The following is a 21,494-nucleotide window of genomic DNA, read 5'->3' on the forward strand; positions in this document are numbered from 1 at the left end:
TTCCGATAATGGCGGGAAACTTAGTTGTGATGTGGTATCAGAGTTGCTGAAATCTCACAATTCCGGTTTACGTGGACGCTTTCCGCCATTATCGGAAAAAGAGTTACGCATCACAGCCCACGGTATTTCAAGAGCGGTTTCGGCGAAAGGTTGATAGTAGTAGGATCAGAAGCAAGTTGAGTGAACTAGCATCTTTTCACGAATCAGCAGATCAAAAAAAAACATGGTGGTAAAAAAGTTTGGTTAGATTTGCATCGTATGTTTTTTATGTACAAGGATATTTAATGCAGTTTTTTACTAAGTTATAAGTTTCAAAAATATTGAAAAAAATGTGAAAAATTTCTGCGATTTGGAATGAATCACCCGAACAAAAATGACTATATATGTTTATGATAAAAGTATTTGTTTTTAATAAGGTGCTATTACATATATTTCTGTTTGTATTCATCAATTCATGTAATGTTCTTTTGTAATTGTTGCTGTGCTTTTGTGTCTTTTTTGCTAACTTTATCATATGTCAAAATCGCAGAGAGAAATTGCAGCAAAGCACAACATTCACTTAGAGCAGACGTTTCGCTTCAGTACCCATTTCTATATATCGGGTCTTGCAAATTCTCTCTCGTTATGGTTCGTTAGTTTTTCATAGTTCAACAGCGGAAACCTTGCTCGCAAACAATTTCGTGTGAAAAGGCCTCTAAAGTGATTCTCAGTCTAAAAACCTGCCCACAGTTTTGCACGTTCTATGTCATCGGTGCTGACATGCGTCTCTGGTGGCTGTATTGCCAAAGTGTTTGAGTGCGGGCAGCGAACGGACACGACTAACCTTTTATTCCAGGTATTTCTTTAAATAAAGGCGTTATTGGTTTAGAGCAGGTCGTGAACGAGCTTTGTGGAAACAACAGTTACATAAGTTGCACCATCAGTAGTTGCTGTGAAAGACAACTGCCGGTTTCGAACTTCGGCATTATATTTTTTTAACAGGAAACAATTGTGGAACGTTTGATTGTGACACGGGCCAATATTGCTGCAGCACTAGATACGTATTAATCAAGAGTTGTTTTGATGACGAACCACTCACAAATCCTAATGTGGCGATGTGTCAGTTGGCTACATTGATCTACGTTAAATACAAACTTTGTGAAAATCAACAACCGATGCAAGTATTTTTCAGTAAAGACGGAATTATTGGAATGGCGTGCGGGGCACTTCTCATCATCTGTGGCATCGCAGCTTGTATGTATTTCTGTTGCCACTCCAATGCACGCAGTGCTGGAAGAGTTATATGGTTACCACGACAACAACCAACAGCCACCGTAGATGAAGGAGTACAGCTACGGTCAGGTCCTTCACAAACCCCTCGATATAAACCACCATCGTATCCTCTACATTCCCCAGCGTATGGCGAAAAAAAAACGGCTACCAAAAAGCTGCTATTGTGCTTTCACTTTCCATTCAGCATATGTGGATCGGACAATTTAAAGTGGAAACCTAAGGTGCTTCTTTTGTAAGTTACCGAGGCTTCGTTGACGTGTTATTATCGGAAGTACCAGAAAAACCAAACCCATGCAGTGGGTTGGGTTGCGTTGAAGCATTGTAATTGCGACTAGTTGGTGACGTGTACGGTAACGCCTTCTGACGAACATTGTTGATAGAAACTTTCGTGTTAGTCGTTATTGCTTCTGCGGTTCCAAGGAAAGTATTAATTACTCATTATAACCGTTGACGTGCGTCGGTGTTTTTTCAGATATGGACGGAATATTAACGTTGAAATGTAATTTCATGGGGCGAAGGAATTAAACAAGATTTTTTTCACCATGTCGACAAGGTCTTTTTATATTTTTGATCGTTATTAATGTGTTCTCACTTCAAAACTTGGTCAGGGATGCTGACATCATTCTTCGCACACTTTTTTGTGACTCTATAACCCATCGCTCAAAAACGCGATTTCGACCGAAAAGATCTCGAACAAACTTTTTTGTCCATATAGTTTAGTAGTTTTCGGTGGATGCCACTGAATTGAACCCGACAAATCGCTGTAACGCAACGTCACGCATCATCGCTCGTCATAGCGAGAGTATAGTTTTGTTCATTACCATGATCGGCGGAAGAAGAAGCACGTGATTTGATTAACGTGAAGCGGTTGAACGTTCAATTAACCTGCGCGTTGCCATCGTGTCGTTAAGCAAGTGTCGCTGATCAATTCTATAAAAAGTTACAGCTGGGGTGTGAACATTACCTCGGTAGCAAAGCAACCGTTACGTACAAGTGAAGGACTTTAGGTTCATACGAAACAGTCGATACAGAGCCAGGTTAGTTAGAGAATGTAGGAAATATTATGGAGCTCTTGTATGTTATATAGCGTTTTGTGATGTCACAATCACAACAATGAAAAGATCAGTATTCTTGTACAGCGCTCATCCTAAACTGTTGATAATCATTCAAGTTACAAAGTGACAAGCCACTAGTTAATGAACGAACATTGACGCTTTCCGGCTTTGGTTTCGAAACCATTAACCTTGCTTGGCCCCATCAGTATTAAGTCCCCAAAATCATGTTTTGAAGGCTATTAGCATTAACAATCACACTCAGTGATTTGCTTGTTTGTCCACAACAATTCCTGTGGTCGGTGACCCATGAAGATCTACTGGTACTACTAAAAGGTAAAAAAAATGATCGCAGCTGCATTGGACAAGACACAGCAAGGATCTGAGGAGCCTCCAGGAGGATCTTACGTCCTATAGGATAGCAAAAACAGTCCCAGGGGGCAAACAAAGCAACTTTTCTGTGCCAATTTTTTTTGCCGTTGCGTAGAAAAGGGTTGGTGCCAAGATTAAATTACTCCCTGCTCATTCAACCCGAAAATTGACCCCAATGCATCACCGGTTGTATTATTATCAATGAGTTTCTCTATGACAGAGGAACAAGACGGGCACTCCCCGCGGGCAAAACTTTTTTAATAGAAGTACTGATATGTGGCCTTAACATCTCAAAATTTGTATGACGTCATAAGCTACTTCGTGACTTCACGGTAGGGGCAGTTTGGTTTCATAAAAATCCGTCGTATTCTTTTTTACAGCCTTGTTTAATTGATTTTGGGAATCATTCCACATTCTGTTAGAATCGCGGTGACGATTTTTACCTTTTACACTCCGTACCACAAACACGGAAAACTTTTACAGTTTAGGAAATAAACGTTTCTCGTGGTGCTTTTATATAGTTGAGAATACTGAACAATGTAACGGTTGAATGCACAGCGTTAAACATCGCACGTTTACAGTCGCAGCGTGACTTTAGCTCGAATCTCTAGCCAGTGTACGGGCGTTATTCAACATTATGATCTGAACCAGTCTGATTGACAGTCTCACAAGCTTTCGTTGCAAAGAAGTAAATATTTAAACCTTTTGTACCGAGCCGATGTCCATAGTTAAGCTTAGGGTTTATGTTATATAGCAGTTGTTCGTGGCGTGCAACTTCGTGTTAGCAGGGTGCATCGGAAACTGTACAACTTCATTAGCAAATTCAATAACATCATTGAAACAGTGTAATATTAATCTTGTTAATTTTTTTATCAGTTTTAGCAAATATAATTTAACAAGTAAAAGTGATTATCAGACTGATTATCAGACTGATTAATATGTCAAAGTTGGCACCTATTTTTCTAGTTTCGGCGACCATCGTTGCACTGACTCAAGGTAATAATGAGTTTTCTTTTATGATTTTTCCCAGCATTTTCCAATAACAGGTACAGAAAAACTAATATAATGGAAATTCTAATTAAATCTGTTTTTTTTTGTTATTTCTGATATGTTATTTCAGTTTTAGTAAATTGTTAACTAAATGCCCATTAATCACTCTCACATCTTCAAAGGACAAAATTGTGGGACAACAGACTGTTCATCCGGGCAATATTGCTGTTCCTGGTCGTCCTCAAAGGACTGTTATTATTCCCGACAGACTTCAGCCCATAGCTGTACCTATATATCGTACAGCAATAGCAGAATTTCAAACTTTGTCGCCAGTGACAACTATTATATCAGCAGTAGCAGCAGCGGCACTTACAGCTATTGGACTTTAAGGTACGGGATGAAGAAAGCATAGACATAAGGAACATAAAACCTAATTGGGACGAAAATTTTTGTTGCAAGCCTAAAAAAGCATCAAGGTCGCTTGTATATAAATGTGAATTTATTCCAGTGTTGGAGCCATTGTCGGAATAGCGATCGGTGGAATTGTCTGTATCGGTGGATGTATTGGTGGTTGTGTGTATTGCTGTTGTCGCTCCAATGCCACAAATCAAGGCAGAGTTATAGGACAGGGAGCAGTGGTTACTACGACAACCACACAGATGACGCAACAGCGTAAGTGAAGCGTGTCATTATTTTAACTTTTTATAGCACGATAGAATCGAAGATAATAACAATGGACGTTTGACGTACACAGAAACATTATCTAAGTTAAAAGTAACTTTTTCATGGCATTAGTACAAACTATCGTATTTCTTGTGCGATTATTCAGTTGTAGTGATATCCAAAACCTATTTACGAACGTGTGACTAACGGTTTGTGTTTCGTTGATAATTCATAAATGACGGAAACAGAACCCATTTTAATCAAGCTACTAGTTCTTTCTTAGCATTACATTTGGGTTGGGTCAACCATTGCAAATGAATGAACTCAGCTTATATTGATATGGGCTTTGCTGTTCACATTAAACATGCTTATTTTATGTACACAGAACCGGTAGGTGTTGTTAACTACGGCTACAACCACCAACCCGCTTACCCACCTACTGTAGATGGAGGAATGCAAAATGCTCCCCCACAAAACCCACCAGCCTACCCTTCACAGAGCCCAGCTTACGGGGAAAAACCTCCGGCTTACCCAAGTCAAGCGTACCAACCTCCCCCACAATAAAGTGGAAGTTGTGTGGATTTCAGCTTTTGTAAAACTTTTTTTTTCTGTGTAAAAGCATCCGATTGTAAAATGCCTAGCATGCATATAAAAGAAAATAATTAAACGTACATTGTTTAGCGGTTACTCCAGCAGAGTTTCGTCAATCTATTTCACCATTTTGTCATTCGAAATCTGTCACAAAAACTTCAATAATCTGCAATTTGTCCCAGTGCATTGCATCATTCCTTGCAATATATTGCCAGCGTCCGTAAAATGCTGCTGATGTTTTCATGCGAATCGTATTTAATTCCTTCTTCATTTATTTGTCTTCCATAGACGTTTTTCAACATTGCAGCAGCCTTGTTTTTGCTATAATTTAATATAATTTTCAAACAAGTTTCTTTGTATTAAATAGAGATTTTGTAACCGAACCATTCATTTTTTTTGTGTGAAATGTTCCATCCACCTTATCACATTCCTGCTTTCGTTTTCAATCGCAGTTTTTAGGTTCATTTGTAGATGTCTTCAACCACACAACAACTTATGCAATGAGACTAAGTCTTAAATACTCGAATGTGCTCCATTGACTGCTTACCTTCTTCTGCATGTAAAACGTATCTTTTGGTATTCGTTATTAAAAGGTTTTGTTCAGTTTCGAAATGTTGTAACGCATGGAGATCTTTGAAACAAGAAACGTGCATTTAGTGACATCTAATTCCTTAGAGGCTCCCACAAATTATTGCTATATATAATTTTGGTCATAGAAATCAGCGTACGTAGCTCTAAAATCCGATGTGCCGAAATCTACAATCTACTCGCTTGGGATGTGGCGCCTAACGCTTTTCTGATAATGGCGTAAAAATTTTCCTGTTTACGTGGACGTTTTTCGCTATTATCGGAAAAAACGTTACGCATTACAGCCCACGGTATTTCAGGAGCGGTTTCCGGGAACTTAACTCAATAATCGAAAGCAAGTTGATCGATCTGTAGCTTCTTTTCGCGAATCAGCAGATCGAAAAATTTGGTGGTAAAGTCAGGTTTGGTTAGATTTGCATCGTATGTTTGTCATGTACAAGGATATTTAATGCAGTTTTTACTAAGTTATAAGTTTCAAAAATAATGAAAAAATGTGAAAAAAGTGCTCCGATTTGGAATTAATCACCAGATCAAACATGACTGCAAAAGTTTATGGTAAAGTTATTATTTTCAATGAGGTGTTGGTACGTATAGTTGTTGTTTGTATTCATCAATTCATGCAATGTTCTTTTGTACAATGTTGCTGTGCTTTGTGTCTCACAAGTTCTTACGTCTAGCACTCATACAAATGTTTTGACTGCAACAATAAGACCTAACACAGTTTTTTGCAATGTGTTTTATTAGTTAACTGAAACATATCCAGCAATAGAGGAACTGTAAACAGCCATTTAACAGCAGACGTTTCGCTTCAGTACCCATTTCTATCGGGTCTTGCAAATTCTCGCTCGTTATGGTCCGTTGGTTTTTCATGGTTCAACAGCGAAACCACTCTCGCAAACAATTTCATGTACAGTGATTCGGGCTCTACAGTGATTCTCGGTCCAAAAACGTCCCGACACTTTTACACGTTCTACGTCATTGGTGCTTATGTACGCCTCTGGTGGCTGTGTTGCCAAAGTGTTTGAGTGCTTGTAGCAAACGGACACGACTAACCTTTAGTTCCAGGTACTTCTTAAAATATAGGTATTTTGCGTTACTGGTTTAAAGCTGGTCGTGAATAAGCTTTTGTGGAAATAAAGCTTTGTGCCTAAATGTGTCAAATCCAACGAGGAAGCTTTTCTTTTTTATCATGCTTGCCATCAAAAAGAGAATTTTTAACTTAAGCCAAGCCCCAGGGACAGTTTGTATCAAGTTAGAGATATTTTATGGATGTGGAGTCAAGTCTGTATGTACAGGTTGGGCAAAATCACGGTGTACCGGACAGTCTGGAGTCGCGAAGCTGAGTGGTTTGAGGTTGAATCGCTTCCCTTCTTGAAGTGGAAATTACGACTAAAATGAAATGAATTTTATGTCTTTCATGCGTAGTTTGAGAAACCGCTCATTAGCAGATACAACTGACTGTCTGATGGTTTGAAAGATCACCTGATGCTTTTTAAAGTCGGCAAAGATTGGACGGACTGCGTTGATTCTCTATTGAGATAGAGAATTTTGTTTACACTGGAGTTTCTATACCAATAGAGATTCGTTTTTCTTGGGTTCTGGATTTCCTATTTCACTTACTCTTGCGATGTGACTTCTCTTTGAATAAGATCCAACCACTGCTATATTCTATTTCACGATTATATTGTTTTTGGATGCACGGATTGTAAACAGGAGATTTTTGTTGACTTTGAGGTTATTTTTTTTACTTTTTCTTCCAAGCCTCTCTTTAAACGTTAAAAAGCACGAGAGACGTTCGCTGTTTTGACCGTTGTTTGGTGTCCCCAGTTTGAAACGCATAGACATTCAAAGCTATTGCAGCAGATTAAGCAAATATTCCGTTTGTTGTCTACCTCATTTTATGCTGTTAAAACTACTTCCTTGTTCTAAAATCACCATTCTATGCACCATTGTTCCCTTAGTTTTTTCCGAATCTAGCCCTCTGGTTGGCATTGTATACTAATCAGCGACACCAATCTCCTATTTAGTATTAAGAATTCAATGAAACTATGCACCACGTGACTATTTTAACCAATATCCTTCAAGCAGTCGCCTTATTATCTACAGTCAATAATTCTTTCACCATTCTATTCTATTGTTGATTTTATCTCAGCAGTCTATTGAGGAAGTAGGGACTCAATTTCAAAGGTCAACCGGTCTTTTTAATGAGAAGCGTTTGCGTTATCGTGCTTGTGGCAACGAACCACGAAGCTGAACTGTCGAACATCTTGTCAAATTTTAAATTCTTCTTTTAAAAAGTGCAAAAACCTTTAGTATTTTCCGACTCGTTAAAAAGATTATTTGTTTCAGCAGATAATATATGATACGTCATATTGTGATTATCAGACTGAATAAAATGTCGAAGTTGGCACCGTTGTTTCTGATTTTGGCGACCACCGTTGCACTGACTCAAGGTAATAATAAGTTTCCTTTTCCTGAGAATACACTTCTTACCACAGATATCAAAGTCAATAATATTACGTTTTCATTGATTACGATTTTGTTTAACGAAAGATTTGGCCTTTATCCAGATAAGAAATACTATTGCACTGACATAACGAAAATTCTGGCGAATATGCGCCGTACTGTGATTGAATGTCATTTTTTTTCAAATATTCACAGTTAACTACTGCACTATATTCTTTTTAACAGGAAACAATTGTGGAACGTTTGATTGTGACTCGGGCCAATATTGCTGCAGCACTAGATTCGTATCAATCGAGAGTTGTTTTGATGACGAACAATCTGACGTGTTATTCACTTGTACCTATATATGGTTCAACCCTTCACAACTAAGGTAAAGGGAGAAAGTTGATCCACAACAGTGTTTCCCAAACATTTTTATCTGCGAAAGGTTATTTAATTTAATTGACTTAATTGAAAAGTTAATTGATCAGAAACCCTCAACTTAACCTAAATGTTTTTCACCAAATTTGTGGTAATACCTTTTTGGGGGGTTTTATAAAAACACCAGCTAATGGAAGACTTTTGTGTTTTGGAAACCAATTTGATCTACATCACAGATTATTACAGTATCCTGCAAAGCACGTGTTTGTGTGTATATCCAGGCATATATTAGGCAAAACTATAATTAACACGAAATAGCACAGTTGGCTTCATTTATCTACGTTAAATACAAACGTTGTAAAATATCAAGATCAGATGCAAGTTTTTTTTCAGTACTGGCGCAATTGCTGGAATGGCGGTCGGCATATTCCTCATCATCTGCGGCATTTTCGCTTGTGTGTATTGCTGTTGTCGCTCCAACACTAGAACAGTTATAGTACCGCAACCTATGGTTACCACGACAACCACACATATGCCGCAACAGCGTAAGTGAAGCGTGTCTTTTTTTGGTTTAATTGCAATTGGCGTTTCTTACTAAATTAAAGTTTGAAGAATATTTAGTTAATTTTTCCATTGGCATTGTGCAGTGCATCATGATTTTGTTGTGATTTTGAAGTCCTTTCGATATTATACACAACAGAGTTTCAAAAGTGGTTTTCGTAACGCTAAATAAAGGGTTCCTTTATTTGGTTTTAGGCATAAACCTGTTGATTATGCCTGTTGAGGTTTTGGGGGAAAATGCATGACAACAAAACTGAAAAGAAAAACTGATAACAGAAATTTGGTGGAAAACCTTTCGGGGTAACCTCATTAACTTAAATAACGACGCAGACTTCCGCGGAAAGCTGGTTATAGCATTACAAACCACACCTTAGGGGTTGTAATATCATATCCTATATGACTAAAGCACAATTTATACCCATGCAGAACCAGCAGGAGGCACTACTACCAACTACGTTTACAACCAGCAACCAACAGCCACAGTAGATGCAGGGGTACAGCAACGGTCAGGCCCTTCACAAAACCTTGGATATAACCCACCAGCTTACCCTCTACATTCCCCTGCTAATGGCGAAAAAAAACCGGCTTATCCAAGCCAAGGATACACTTCGTTTCCATAATAAAAGCATGGCGATTGTGTGGTTTCAATCTTATCTTCATCCAACTGTTTTGTACAACAGTTACAAAACTACAGACATTTCTACCCAGCATAAAATGTTGTAACTGAATATTCTTTTCTAACGGTTCCAACACAGAAGTTCCTTTGTATTTTTTTCCGGTTGTCATTCAAGGAAATGCGAGTGTCAAATGACTCAAAAAGTCACAAATTTTCCTTAATTTGCATTATATTTCTCATATTGTAACTGTATTTTTATCCTTGTTACACATAAATGACTTCAAAGTTTTTAACATTAAAGTAGTTTCGTTGCTGTTGCTTTGTGTTGTATATAGATTAGCGCGGATTATAACTAAATCGAAGCACTTGCACGTAAACAAGTTTCAATATCTGTCAACAAACGCAGGAATGTTTCACGAAATCGCATGATTAGAAGGATCGCCCCACTGCGCAGGTCCTTACCTGGCGATTATATCGTATCGAGATCGTCAGGTCAACTATCAACAAGTCCCGTGTAGCTCACGTTTCATTGGTTTCAGACATCACAGAGGTTTTCCTGTTTCGGGATGATTTACCCTGTATCGGTCTTGTGATGCACGAGAAAACTAGGACACATTTAAATCAACATTTTCAAAGCTTCTGGTTACACGCATTAACTTTGGTCGTGGCAACAAACAAGAAACAGCAAATAACGATAAACAGAGGCCGGAAAGTTGCAGTTAGGAAATTGACGGCTTTTGGACCAGATCTTACAGACTCTTATTATTGCTAAAATTCCCTTGAAATAAATCAAAAGAGAACGTGAACGCAAGCTTGTCACGCCCAAGGAGATTTTAGGCGGATGTTTAAGCAGTTGGAAAACTTGAAGTCCAAATTAAAGAATTACCAGTAGGTGTTTAATAATAACAATGGTTGGAACAAATATATACTGATGGTGGGTTTGCAGCCCTAATTATTCCGGAGCGGTAGGGTTGCTTGAAATCGTTGCAACAATGTAACCAATGTGGAACAGGACAAGCTGTTGGCAGAGCTAAGTAAGCTTCAGCACCGTGCCCAAACGAAAGGTAAATATAGGAACACAACTCACGGGTTTTCTCAAAATTCTGAGTATAAAGAGACTGGCCCGTATTGTTATTAACACTGTCATGTTTAAAAGAAGACGTTTCGGCAAAAACTTATTCCATCATCAATTTAAATGACGCGATTGGTGTAGCTCCATCATCATAAGGAACTGACCAGACCGACGTCTTAGATACGGCTCGCGCGGGTGGTGACGTCATTTTGCTATCGGCCGGAAAATGCGCAGTAAGCGACGCAAAACGCAAACGGTTCAACATGACAGTGTTAATAGCAATATGGGCCAGTCTCTTTATACTCAAAGGTAAATATTTACAGAAGTTTTGTGAGATATATTGTACTGACTGCACAGTAATCATAAAGCAAAATATTCGCTAAATTTGTATGTTTATAAAACCTTAATTATTGTAATATTTTTCCAGATCAGAAAATATCTGATACGGTGAAGTTATTGTGATGAAATATACAGACTTTTCGAAACAAAAAAGCTGGTATTTTTGTTCAACGCCTGTCTCACAGACGTCACTGACAATACGCATTGAGAAGCCAAGCGAGTACTTCCCGGTTTGTATGCGTGTCCTGACGCATTTCACGAATCGCTACCACGGTTTTACCATTATCAGTTCTGTAGGCTGAACAATGTGTAGGTTGAATTTACAGCCTTAAACATTCTGTGTTTATGCACAGCTTGACTTGAGGTTGAGTCTATTGTTGTGGTTACGTTCATTATATTCCAACGTTTTATGGCAAGCCTCGCTCACCATTCAGTCAGTTTGTTGCTGATGCTGCCAGACATATATGTAGTTATTCAAACATTCAACGTTAAGCGAGGTTTGCTGTATGCCAGCAGTCAGTCATTAAGATATGCTACGGAAGTCAGCATAATAGTGTTTTTGGGGTTGGGCCCGAAGCTGCCTGGTGTTGCGTGCAGCAAATGTTTCAATTAACAAATTTAAATGTTTGTCCGGACTGGTTTACAAGTCTTCCTTTTAGTTTCAGACAAAATCTAATCAGTTAAACAGGGATTGCACAATATGTCTTACTTGGCACCGATGTTGCTTGTTTTGGCGGCTACATTTGCTTTCACTAAAGGTAATTTTAATGGTTTTTACATACCTTTTCCATGTGTACAAGACAATATACTCCTATCAATCTTTTTATTTTACCCACTTTGCACTTAACAATTGCAGCCCAAAACTGCCTTTCCAGGCAAAGAAATTTGGGATTTTATAAATAAAATAATACTTTCAGAATATTATAATGTTCATGGACTACTCTTGCCTTGAATTTTTCTTTCAGGACAAAATTGTGGATCGTGGAGTTGTTCTGCGGGAGAATATTGCTGTACCAATGACATCACATTCTACAAAAGCTGTTCTTCATACAGCAAATCTTCCTTCACGTACACTTGTAGTTATGTGTACAGCACCTACAGCTACTTTACGCTAAGGTAAGGAAATGGTACCTACGCAAAAAAAAACGCAGTTAAAATACATTATTCAACCTTAATGAAGCATAAACATAAGACATGCACATAGGACATGTTTTTGTTTGTATGTAAAATGTTGCTTTTCATAAGACATGTGTTTGTGTATATCCAGACTAACAAAAGAAAATGCAAATTTTACATATTGACAAAAACATTGTTCTGGGTTAAAACTTATTCGTCATGTAAGAACATTTTTGCTGAAAACGTCTGTCAATAATTGTTTTATTATGCAAACCTCTTTTCTGAGTTCACGGAACAAAAACTGACAAGTTTTGAATTTAACGCTACTACCTCATTAATTTTTCATTTTAGTCATGGTTTTAAACATATTTCTTCAGCTTGCAAACTCAATGAAACACCAAGTTCAAACATCCTTTAATATTTTTTCTGAAGCATTGGAGCCATAGTCGGAATCGTTGTCAGTGGACTCTTCTGCGTCGGTGGATGTATTGTGGCCTGCGTGTACTGCTGTTGTCGCTCCAATACCAGAAATCAAGGCAGAGTTATGGGCCAGGGGGCAATGGTTACCACGACAACGACACAGATGCCGCAACAGCGTAAGTGAAGCGTGTATTTTTTGTTAACTTTGAATAATACGTAGATTGTGGTCTAAAATCGGCGTTGAGCAAATTGTGTCAAGGCTTTGAATTTTCCTGTTTTGAATTTCAGTGCTGTTCACGTTAAACATGTTTATTTTAATTACACAGAACCGGTAGGCATTACCAACTATGGTTACAACCAGCAACCCGCTTACCCACCAACTGTTGATGGGGGAATGCAACATGCTCCCCCACAAAACCCACCAGCCTACCCTTCACAGAGCCCAGCTTATGGGGAAAAACCCCCGGCTTACCCAAGTCAAGCGTACTAACCTCCCCCACAATAAAGTGGAAGTTGTGTGGATTTCAGCTTTTGTAAAAACGTATGCTTTATGTAAGAGCATGTAAAACGTCTTGTCTGTGTTGAATGTCATAATTTAACGCACATTTCTAGCAATTTCTACAGCACTGCTGCACTTTCTTCAATCTTGTTTAAAGCGAGATCCGTACGTCGAATGGCTAAAGAGTCACAAACACTTCAAATGTATATCACTTAATGCCTCTGTATTATTGTTACACTGCATACGTCTGTAACGTTTCCTATGTGTCGTGTTGATTTAATCAGCTATCTGTCTTTAAAAGACATCCTTCAGAATTCTCGTTGTTCGATTTTTGTTGTCTTGCGAAAAAGTTTTGTCTTTTACTTGTTGTCGCATAATGTAACCAAGCGTATCATTTTATCTATATAAAGCTGATATATGGCCCCATATAACAGGTTTGAAATTCTTCTGCAAACGTTTTGATCGTATCTATAATCATTCTCAATTCAAACATCGCATATGGCTACGGTGAACTCTTTGTTAGTCAACAAGACATGTTTCCATCCGAACAGGAGTCGGTTCCTCGCTATAATGTGCAAGTGTATATGCTCTATGGCAAATTCTTATGATATGCAACACAGAACTCACACGTTTCACCGGTCTGCAACAACTGACAGAATGTATATACCAGTGCACAGATCTTAGAACTTCATGTCAGTCTCTTTGTATTGTTTTGCTTATTTTAGTGATACAGTGATACTGACGATGCCGAATTATAGTGAAATATACATATCCACAACAACTGAAAGTCATTTGACTCAGGTTTGCTTTTCGATAACTTGCTGATATGCAAAGTATGATCAAATAAAGCATCAACGCTCAAGTGTAGTGACAGGATAAGGTGATGCGAACATTCGTAACTTTACGTGAAACTTTGGCATATCTGTGTCGCAGTTTCAGTTTCGGTGCTATCCTGCAAGATACTTTCACTGGATTGCGTCAAAAAGTTACAGAAATTATCAAAAACACCAAAAAGATTATGGCAACCAACAGCGCGTGACGCGAAATTGGAGAGAATTTGTCTGGAGGCGCACGAACTGAGGAAATGCGTTTTTGATTTTTTCTTGTGAAAGCTGAACGTTAATGATCTCAGTACATGTCGCGTGAGTCACGTTAATGAAGCTAAGTTAAAGCTTTGAGTTTAAACTACGAAGACTACTGCGCAATTAGTTGTTCACAGATATTCTATTTAAGCGGGATCGCAGGCAAAACGTTACGAAGAAAACAAGTGATTTATTACCACACATTTCTCTAACATCATGAATGTTTATTTTTAAGTTTTCGTGTATCTTTAATACAGGACAAAATGTCGAAGTTGGTACCGATGTTCCTTGTTCTAGCGACTACCGTTTGGATGACTCAAGGTATTTCAGCGTGTTCACTTTTAACTTTTTTATGTGTTTTAAACAACTTTTATGGGTTCTGATTTTTTTTCGTGTATAGGACGTAGACTCTCTTTGTTCCACGACGTGCAGTAAAAAATTAACTGAAAATCAACTTGAAGTAACAGAATAATTGACAGTTGAGATTGAGAGATGTGTTGTGTTATATAATATTCTTATCCTCATTCTTTACATTAACTAACCTCAAAAACATTGTTAATCAGTAGAATGTGCTGTGCAGTGTACGTAAAAAACGATGGTTTGAAATGAACCTATATGTAAATGTGGATTTTCTCAGGTCAAACCTGTGGTGGTACCACGTGCTTGTCATGGCAGTATTGTTGCACAAATGGTCTCTTTAAATACTGCACTTCTCCTACTGGGCCTAATACGTATACCACGTGTTTGAGTTCTAACAACTACAACGGCATCGACAACAACGACAATAATAACGACAACAATAACATCGTCGTCACAATGACGACAACAACGACCGACAACAACTACTACAACGACGACGATCTTGACAATTACAACAACGATGACGATTTTGACAATTACAACAACGATGACGATTTCGACACAGACAACGAAAACTATCCTTCCAGGTAACTCACACCTGTTATATTTCACTGATGTTTCATGTTTCCTGTTATATCACGTATGTAACAAAAACTATGGGTAAAATACTGAATAGAAAGCAGACGCACTAGCAATAAAAAAGTCGTCTATATTGAACTAAACGGAAATAATCAAGACACTGAAGTCGTATCTTGTCTGATAGGTTAAACGTTTAAAATTGTCAAAGCTTCATAAATTTTCAGCTCCGTGCAACTTGTGTTATTTCTTTAGTTCCACTGTGGCTTCTGGAATCGCGGTTGGCGTAACTTCGATGATCTTCATATGTGCCCTTGTTGCTTGGCGTAATCGTATAAACATCAGAAACCAAAGAAGATTTGTACTACGGGGAGCAACTGTTACCACGATAATTGCAAGGGTGACACAACGGGGTAAGTGAACCGTGACGATTTTGTTGCATTAAATGAAATATGTTGGCTATGACGCACGAAAAATGGATAAAGTCATGTTGGAGATAAATGAGCCAAAACTAAGAACATCGATATCAGTATTTTTTGGGACGATGAAGACTTAAACAGAGACAGTGGGTTGCCAACCAGTTTTCTATCACATTCTGACATATGTGTAATGCAGCTTATTGTCCATCCTAACCTGACACCAGCTTTACGCACCTCTTACACACTGGTGTCCAGCACCCAGACCAAGCAAGAACTTATACATATTAATTTTATGTACACAGAGCCGAGCGGTGAAACCAATTCCGGGTACAACCCGCTGGTTGAAGATGGAGCTCCTGGAGATCAGCCACAACCCCCAATGCAAAAGCAAACATCCAACCCTCCGGCTTATGTCAAAGATCCCCCGCCCTACTTAGTCCCAGTGTAGTGGATGTGAAATGGATTTTTGCCTTTGTGTACCCGTCTACTTGTATAAAACATGATATGGCTTTAGTATACCATGTCAAACCTCCATACATATGTATATATGGGTACGTTTTCAATGACCCCGTCCTGCATCCGCCAAAACATTTATCACCACATTATTAATCCAAATTAAAAACTGAATCTAAAATAACAACGGCCAGCGTGGGTGCGATGTTTTACTATGAAGTACACTGAAATAAATAATCGACGTCGCGTTGATCGTTACCACTGTCTGTGCGTAATTTTGGATAGCTGACAAGAAACGACAAATCTGTCGGGCACAAGCAAGCAGAACAGACTGATTCCAATGGAGTTGATGCCATTTTTCTTTCAAACTGTCACTGAATTTCACTATATTTCTCGCTCTGTACTTCTTACAGCCAACGTCTGATAAATGTTTACGATGCTTTTTAAGTGACCTATGTAGCCTAACTCACTGCACAATTTACGCTTCCACGAAAACTACCTTTTTAAGATTGCAAATTTAATGGATTTAAAAGACAACTAGGTTGAAGTTTGTATCAATATGGATGTTTCATAAACAAAGTTTAATGATTGTAATACATCTATCTGCATTTGAATATGCGGTCGGGAATCATTTCAAAAGATATTGTGTTGTGAAAATTAAGACAAGACTGTGTTTATAGGCGTGTGCCGACGGCAGCACGCAGTAAGCTTTGCCCTGAGCCGTACGCGCCTTTCTGTTAACCCTTACCGCGCTCGTGTTCTGTTTCAGTGTTACACTCTTGTCGATACGTGATGTCAGGCTTTCTTTTGAACGTTTTGTTTTACAGTTGTAACCGAGTTACAGTCTCTTAAATCCGCATTTACGGCAAAATAAACGACAAATGTCATAACATATTGCAAGATTTGTTTCGTAAATAAATTGCGATATTCTCATTGTCAAGTGTTGCAGATGGTTCGATTCCACATTATCGACAACTTCATTACGTTTCACTATCACGGATTAGGGACTTCCCCCCGTCCAACAAATAGTCGAGACAAATGATTTGCCCGAGCAGGGTCATGGAAAATTTTAAATTTCATTCTTGCATTTCCCGTGTTATTAAACGTGCGTTTGTGTCAAAGCAACCGAAAGTCGTGGAAGACGGTCACGAGGTTTGTCAGTCGCGGTAATACCGCGCTAGAGGCGCCAGTTAAATGTCGATGACTGGCGTTTGATATGTTATTATAAATAGTGAGCAACAGGTAAACTACTGTGTGATTTTTAATTAATTTTCGGGTCCCAAAACGCATTTTTTAATTTATATAAAAATTTAATTTATTGTAAAACTAATAAAGAATGATTAAAATGTAAAATGGCGTAATCTCTAGTGGTCGACATAGTCTTAGGATCTGGGACGCCTGACTGGATAACCCTGATGGTTTGATCGGCGTCCATGACATTTGATGTACCATGTTTCTTGGTTAGACTATGTCCGTAGTAATCTCGGGTCGTTCGTAGGAAATAAGGGATCCAGCATTTTAACAAAAAATGGCAATTAACATAAGCAAAAAATTGTCGGGAATCTTCATGGTAAACCCTCCCCAACACCCGTGGAATGCAAAACAAGTTGCGAAACTTTAGCGTACGTGACGTAATTTTAGGTCCAGGGAAAGTATTTCTCCTGTAATTTTTTTGCTTGTTGGGGAATTTCCATTTCGTCATATGTAACCTTCATTTGTGCGTGACGGGGCGTTGGCGAGAATGACTTTTGTTCATTCACGTGATCTAGCTGGAAACACACGAACGGAAATGCGTGATTGATTTCCTCTTATAAATGTTAGACATTGCTTGTGCGCTGTTACATTCCTCTTGGTATTTCAGTGCGTAGCGTTATAACTGGGCGAGCTAAACTTATAATGATGCAAAGTTAAAGTTTGTGGCAAATACTACTCGGGTTTACAAACTAATCAATTTTAACCTGAATTCTGGCCTGGGGGATGTAAAACGAATACAGTAAGACAACATAGGGGAATAAGTACCTGTGTGTTTCCTCGTACGTACTTGTTAACGGCATGAAGGTTTATTTTTAGGTGATTTTCGTGTATTTTAACTGAACTTAAAAAAAAATGTCGAAGTTGGCACCGATTTTCCTTTTTTTGGCTGCTATCATTGTGATGACTGAAGGTAATGTTATCGTGTTGTGAATTACTTGTGGCTGTGACGATACTTCTTATTGCTACAAAACAAATTAGTTGTTGGTCGTTTTCATGAAGGTTGGGTTATGAGAATCATACGCGACATACTTGATTAATAGTCAACAAAAACACCCGAAATTAAATTCTGTGAAAGTAAACAAGTACGTGTACTTTGTCTGAAGTTACAATAATATTAATAATTAAACAAGAAATACTACAGGGAATTTCAAACTGGGGTTTTCTAACCTGCGGGTTACAACAATACAACTTGTACCTGTATTATAACACAAAGGGTCAACAAAGGTTATATTTGAAAATAGTCGCAAACTAAAAAGTTTGGGTAAGCTCTGATGTAGACTCTTACCACTGTATCATAATTCATAACAGGGCAGAACTGCGGATCGAGAAGTTGTTATGCAGGGAATTACTGCTGTTCACGGAAGTATTCAATTGATAAGAGATGTTACACATCCAGCAAATCGTCATCATCGTTCAGATGCACATTTATATCAAACTACAGCGGAAACACTTACTCATGGTCGTTGGGGTAGGTGAAGTTTGTCTCTGCCCTGGCATACTAAAATCTTAGTATGATAATAAATTGTTATTGCAACGAACTTGGAGCTTGTCTACATTTGAATAGAAGTGTCCAACGCTAAAACGCTGTTTTAAGCTATTATGCGCAGACAGCACTCGGTTTTAGTCTTTTAACAATATATTAGCACTGATAATAAACACAGTTGTCTTTGAAATGTATGCTCAGATTTGGTTTTCCTGTTCAAGGTAGATTAATGCAGACACCGAGGTTTTTTTTATAGGTTTTCCAACACAAAGTTAATGTGTTATTCTTTAAGTATCGGCCGGATCGCTGGAATCGTAGTTTCCGGGCTCTTTCTCATCGGTGCTGCCATTACGGGGTGCGTGTACTGCTGTTGTCGCAAGAACAGAAACCAAGGAAGAGTTATAGGACAGAAGGGAATGGTTGCTACGACAACCATGGAGATGACGCCGCAGCGTAAGTGAAGCGTGTCTTTTAGTTTAAGGTACGCCCGTGGTTTTTGCATGTCAAACTAAAATCCGATTAACTGTGTGAACACAGAAGCGGACGGCGCTTACAAACAAAACAAATACCCAGTTACAACAGTGGAAGGAACGCAAAAGGGAGTTCCCCCACCGAACCAAGATCACAACCTGGGGGTTTACCCTTCACAAACCCCAGCATATGATGAAAAACCACCATCCTATCCAACCCAAGCTTACAATCCGCCTCCACAATAAAGATTGTACGGGTTTTGATTTTTGTGGGAACGAATAGGTTTTTGTATAGTAAGCATTCACATTCGAACTTGATTTCAGCAGATATTGACCGAATTGGTCTTGTATACAAGATACAATATATTTATAATTTTTTCTCAATTGTGTTTTTATTACTTCATAGCCGTGATTGCCAAGTATAAGAACCTGAGCAATTGGGATGCCATTGCATGAAACATTTTTGCGTTTTGTAATTTCTTATTATGTGACATCAATGCAGGTACTGTGCAACATAAACCTCTACCTTCTCTACGTTTGTTGAGCTTGTTTATTGTTGTTAATCGTACGTGCATTACTTGCCTTTCACTTTGGCGCACTTGGGGTCAGTGAGTTTTGTAATAAAGAAATTGCTATCATTCATTAATTCCTTTATTGCTTTCCGACATTTCTTTCTACGAAGTAAAACGACATGACTTGTTGAGACTAAAAAAGCTGGGTAACTTGTTGTGACGAAGGCAAAGAAACTATGTATTAATCCAGCAATTCCTAGCCTTTTTGTGGTTGCGTACCACTTGGAAGTAAAACAATTTCGACGCGTACCACATAGCTGAGTGTTACAAAGTAACCTAAGGGATGAAGTAACAAACATATTGAGATCACTTACGATTTTTAAAATTCGAACTATATCCGGATATTGCGGGAAGGTGCTCGCGTACCACCTGGAATGCCGTTGCGTACCACCGGTTTAGAAACCGCTTCCCTATAAGAGGGTCGATCGTATGACGACCGAGACATCGATCATATAAATAGTTTCTTTTGCCAGAAGAGCTTTCAACTGACTGATTAAAGGTTGAGGTTAAAAACAATTGTTTCAAAGCTTCAGGAAAACAAACACATTTTTTTGCGGTGGAACAACAATGGTTTTTTCCGCTTTTGTAAGAGAACTCCATGACTTCAAGAACTCGTGACATCGTGACGTCAATGCGGGTCATGATGTATGAGCAGAGAAGTCATCTGGGGTTTCTTGACGTTATATGTGGAAACTACAGGGTTTATAATAACTTGACATATTAACTCTGCCAAACTTTTTGCCTTTGCTTGACAAGATGAGGGGCGAACTAAAACTAAATACAAAGACAGGACTTTTACGTAAAACAGAGTCAATACAGTTTGAAAACAGACTTTGAACAAAATCGCTACTTTAAGTCGAAACAGATAGTGCTTAAAAGTGGTTTAGAGATTTTCTTCTTTAACCACAGTCAACGTGTGTATAGTGCTCCACATTTAACTGAATAAATGCCCTCAGGCACACCTCAACACAGCAGGCATTAAACTTGGATCGCTTAAAGCTTATGTAATGTACAGCGCGATGTAGCAGGCCAAGGCAAGGCTGCGAAGAAAGGAAAATTGATTTAAAAAAGGGTTTCGAAAAATAGGCTTTGAGATAGTGGAAAGTTACAGCTTAAAGTTATATGAGTGTCGAGTGCACAACTGTTAATTTCAGATGCGCGTAAAATCGCCCTTTTTGTCTTTCACTGCAGACCAACCATCCGATATTCTCTCAGTAAGTTTAATATCAACTTGGTTCGCACCATTCGTTCCATCCAAGAAAGTTTTTGAATTTTGCTTTGGTAACAGAAAGACGCCGGCACATTTAGCACCGAAACTGACTTGTTTGGGTAAAATTTACAACCTGAAAAGTTACAGTTACTGCTTAAGTTAGGACACAAATACAAAAACAAATTATTCACTAAGAAGTGTTAGGCCGGTTTCAGTCAGTGCAGAATCTGAAACAGACAATGAATTCGCCGTCGTAAAGCTTGTACTTATGTGTGTGTGTATCATAACCTTTACAGTCAACACCACTTGACGTTACGCATCATCGCACGTCACAGCCAAGAATATAACTCTCTTCTGTCACATGACTTTAGCCACAGGATGACAAAATATAGAAAATCGTGATTGGTTTAAGTCGTGAGCGTCGTACATTAATTATGTATGGATGTTGTGGCGAGGGGTAGACCAGCAAACAGCACTGCGACAGCAACTCACAAACAACAGTGACTAGCAAATGACGTTTTGTTGCAGTTTGAAAAAAAATGGTCTGTTGAAACTAGTGGTAAAACAATGGTTCTCCACTGGTGGGAATTTTCGCACCAGTGGGAAACTGTAGGGTTGTGGGTGGATAATTGGTTGGC

The 21,494-nt window shown here is 38.5% G+C and overlaps 5 protein-coding genes across 6 annotated transcripts; all 5 read left to right on the forward strand.

The window, feature by feature from the left end:
• The first annotated feature begins 3,567 nt into the window (after nucleotides 1–3,567).
• On the forward strand, nucleotides 3,568–5,468 carry LOC145906319 (uncharacterized). The gene is made up of 4 exons (XM_082993734.1): nucleotides 3,568–3,692; nucleotides 3,869–4,076; nucleotides 4,195–4,358; nucleotides 4,735–5,468. Exons 1-4 carry the CDS (start codon nucleotides 3,635–3,637, stop codon nucleotides 4,911–4,913), a joined length of 609 nt encoding a protein of 202 aa, XP_082849860.1. The 5' UTR covers nucleotides 3,568–3,634; the 3' UTR covers nucleotides 4,914–5,468.
• Nucleotides 5,469–5,925: 457 nt separating this feature from the next.
• LOC145906394 (uncharacterized) lies at nucleotides 5,926–9,857 on the forward strand. Its single transcript, XM_082993809.1, has 5 exons — nucleotides 5,926–6,112; nucleotides 7,881–7,981; nucleotides 8,220–8,364; nucleotides 8,748–8,899; nucleotides 9,342–9,857. The coding sequence occupies exons 2-5, from the start codon at nucleotides 7,888–7,890 to the stop codon at nucleotides 9,533–9,535; spliced, it is 585 nt and encodes a 194-aa protein (XP_082849935.1). The 5' UTR covers nucleotides 5,926–6,112; nucleotides 7,881–7,887; the 3' UTR covers nucleotides 9,536–9,857.
• Nucleotides 9,858–11,582: 1,725 nt separating this feature from the next.
• LOC145906525 (uncharacterized) lies at nucleotides 11,583–13,748 on the forward strand. Its single transcript, XM_082993957.1, has 4 exons — nucleotides 11,583–11,700; nucleotides 11,908–12,058; nucleotides 12,491–12,654; nucleotides 12,805–13,748. Exons 1-4 carry the CDS (start codon nucleotides 11,643–11,645, stop codon nucleotides 12,966–12,968), a joined length of 537 nt encoding a protein of 178 aa, XP_082850083.1. The 5' UTR covers nucleotides 11,583–11,642; the 3' UTR covers nucleotides 12,969–13,748.
• Nucleotides 13,749–14,181: 433 nt separating this feature from the next.
• Nucleotides 14,182–16,719, forward strand: LOC145906505 (uncharacterized). The gene is made up of 4 exons (XM_082993937.1): nucleotides 14,182–14,380; nucleotides 14,697–15,006; nucleotides 15,251–15,408; nucleotides 15,717–16,719. The coding sequence occupies exons 1-4, from the start codon at nucleotides 14,323–14,325 to the stop codon at nucleotides 15,860–15,862; spliced, it is 672 nt and encodes a 223-aa protein (XP_082850063.1). The 5' UTR covers nucleotides 14,182–14,322; the 3' UTR covers nucleotides 15,863–16,719.
• A 1,127-nt stretch (nucleotides 16,720–17,846) lies between these two features.
• On the forward strand, nucleotides 17,847–19,700 carry LOC145906511 (uncharacterized). Of its 2 annotated transcripts, none has more exons than XM_082993941.1 (4): nucleotides 17,847–18,031; nucleotides 18,430–18,589; nucleotides 18,861–19,057; nucleotides 19,142–19,700. In XM_082993941.1, exons 1-4 carry the CDS (start codon nucleotides 17,974–17,976, stop codon nucleotides 19,318–19,320), a joined length of 594 nt encoding a protein of 197 aa, XP_082850067.1. In that variant the 5' UTR covers nucleotides 17,847–17,973; the 3' UTR covers nucleotides 19,321–19,700. The 2 variants fall into 2 exon arrangements, with proteins under 2 accessions (XP_082850067.1, XP_082850069.1); XM_082993943.1 differs by having other exon boundaries at nucleotides 18,897–19,057.
• Nucleotides 19,701–21,494: the final 1,794 nt, after the last annotated feature.

The sequence above is a fragment of the Ascidia mentula genome, chromosome 6 (genome assembly GCF_947561715.1).
Source record: "Ascidia mentula chromosome 6, kaAscMent1.1, whole genome shotgun sequence".
NCBI classification, from domain to species: Eukaryota; Metazoa; Chordata; class Ascidiacea; order Phlebobranchia; family Ascidiidae; genus Ascidia; species Ascidia mentula.

Coding starts and splice junctions, on each gene's coding strand:
- LOC145906394 (XM_082993809.1), top strand. CDS start 7,888: ATGATACGTCATATTGTGATTATCAGACTGAATAAAATGTCGAAGTTG. Junction 7,982..8,219: donor CACCGTTGCACTGACTCAAG/GTAATAATAAGT, acceptor TCTTTTTAACAG/GAAACAATTGTGGAACGTTT. Junction 8,365..8,747: donor TTCAACCCTTCACAACTAAG/GTAAAGGGAGAA, acceptor GTTTTTTTTCAG/TACTGGCGCAATTGCTGGAA.
- LOC145906525 (XM_082993957.1), top strand. CDS start 11,643: ATGTCTTACTTGGCACCGATGTTGCTTGTTTTGGCGGCTACATTTGCT. Junction 11,701..11,907: donor TACATTTGCTTTCACTAAAG/GTAATTTTAATG, acceptor TTTTTCTTTCAG/GACAAAATTGTGGATCGTGG. Junction 12,655..12,804: donor GACACAGATGCCGCAACAGC/GTAAGTGAAGCG, acceptor TTAATTACACAG/AACCGGTAGGCATTACCAAC.
- LOC145906319 (XM_082993734.1), top strand. CDS start 3,635: ATGTCAAAGTTGGCACCTATTTTTCTAGTTTCGGCGACCATCGTTGCA. Junction 4,077..4,194: donor TACAGCTATTGGACTTTAAG/GTACGGGATGAA, acceptor AATTTATTCCAG/TGTTGGAGCCATTGTCGGAA. Junction 4,359..4,734: donor CACACAGATGACGCAACAGC/GTAAGTGAAGCG, acceptor TTATGTACACAG/AACCGGTAGGTGTTGTTAAC.
- LOC145906505 (XM_082993937.1), top strand. CDS start 14,323: ATGTCGAAGTTGGTACCGATGTTCCTTGTTCTAGCGACTACCGTTTGG. Junction 14,381..14,696: donor TACCGTTTGGATGACTCAAG/GTATTTCAGCGT, acceptor GGATTTTCTCAG/GTCAAACCTGTGGTGGTACC. Junction 15,409..15,716: donor TGCAAGGGTGACACAACGGG/GTAAGTGAACCG, acceptor TTATGTACACAG/AGCCGAGCGGTGAAACCAAT.
- LOC145906511 (XM_082993941.1), top strand. CDS start 17,974: ATGTCGAAGTTGGCACCGATTTTCCTTTTTTTGGCTGCTATCATTGTG. Junction 18,590..18,860: donor ACTTACTCATGGTCGTTGGG/GTAGGTGAAGTT, acceptor TTTTTTTTATAG/GTTTTCCAACACAAAGTTAA. Junction 19,058..19,141: donor CATGGAGATGACGCCGCAGC/GTAAGTGAAGCG, acceptor GTGTGAACACAG/AAGCGGACGGCGCTTACAAA.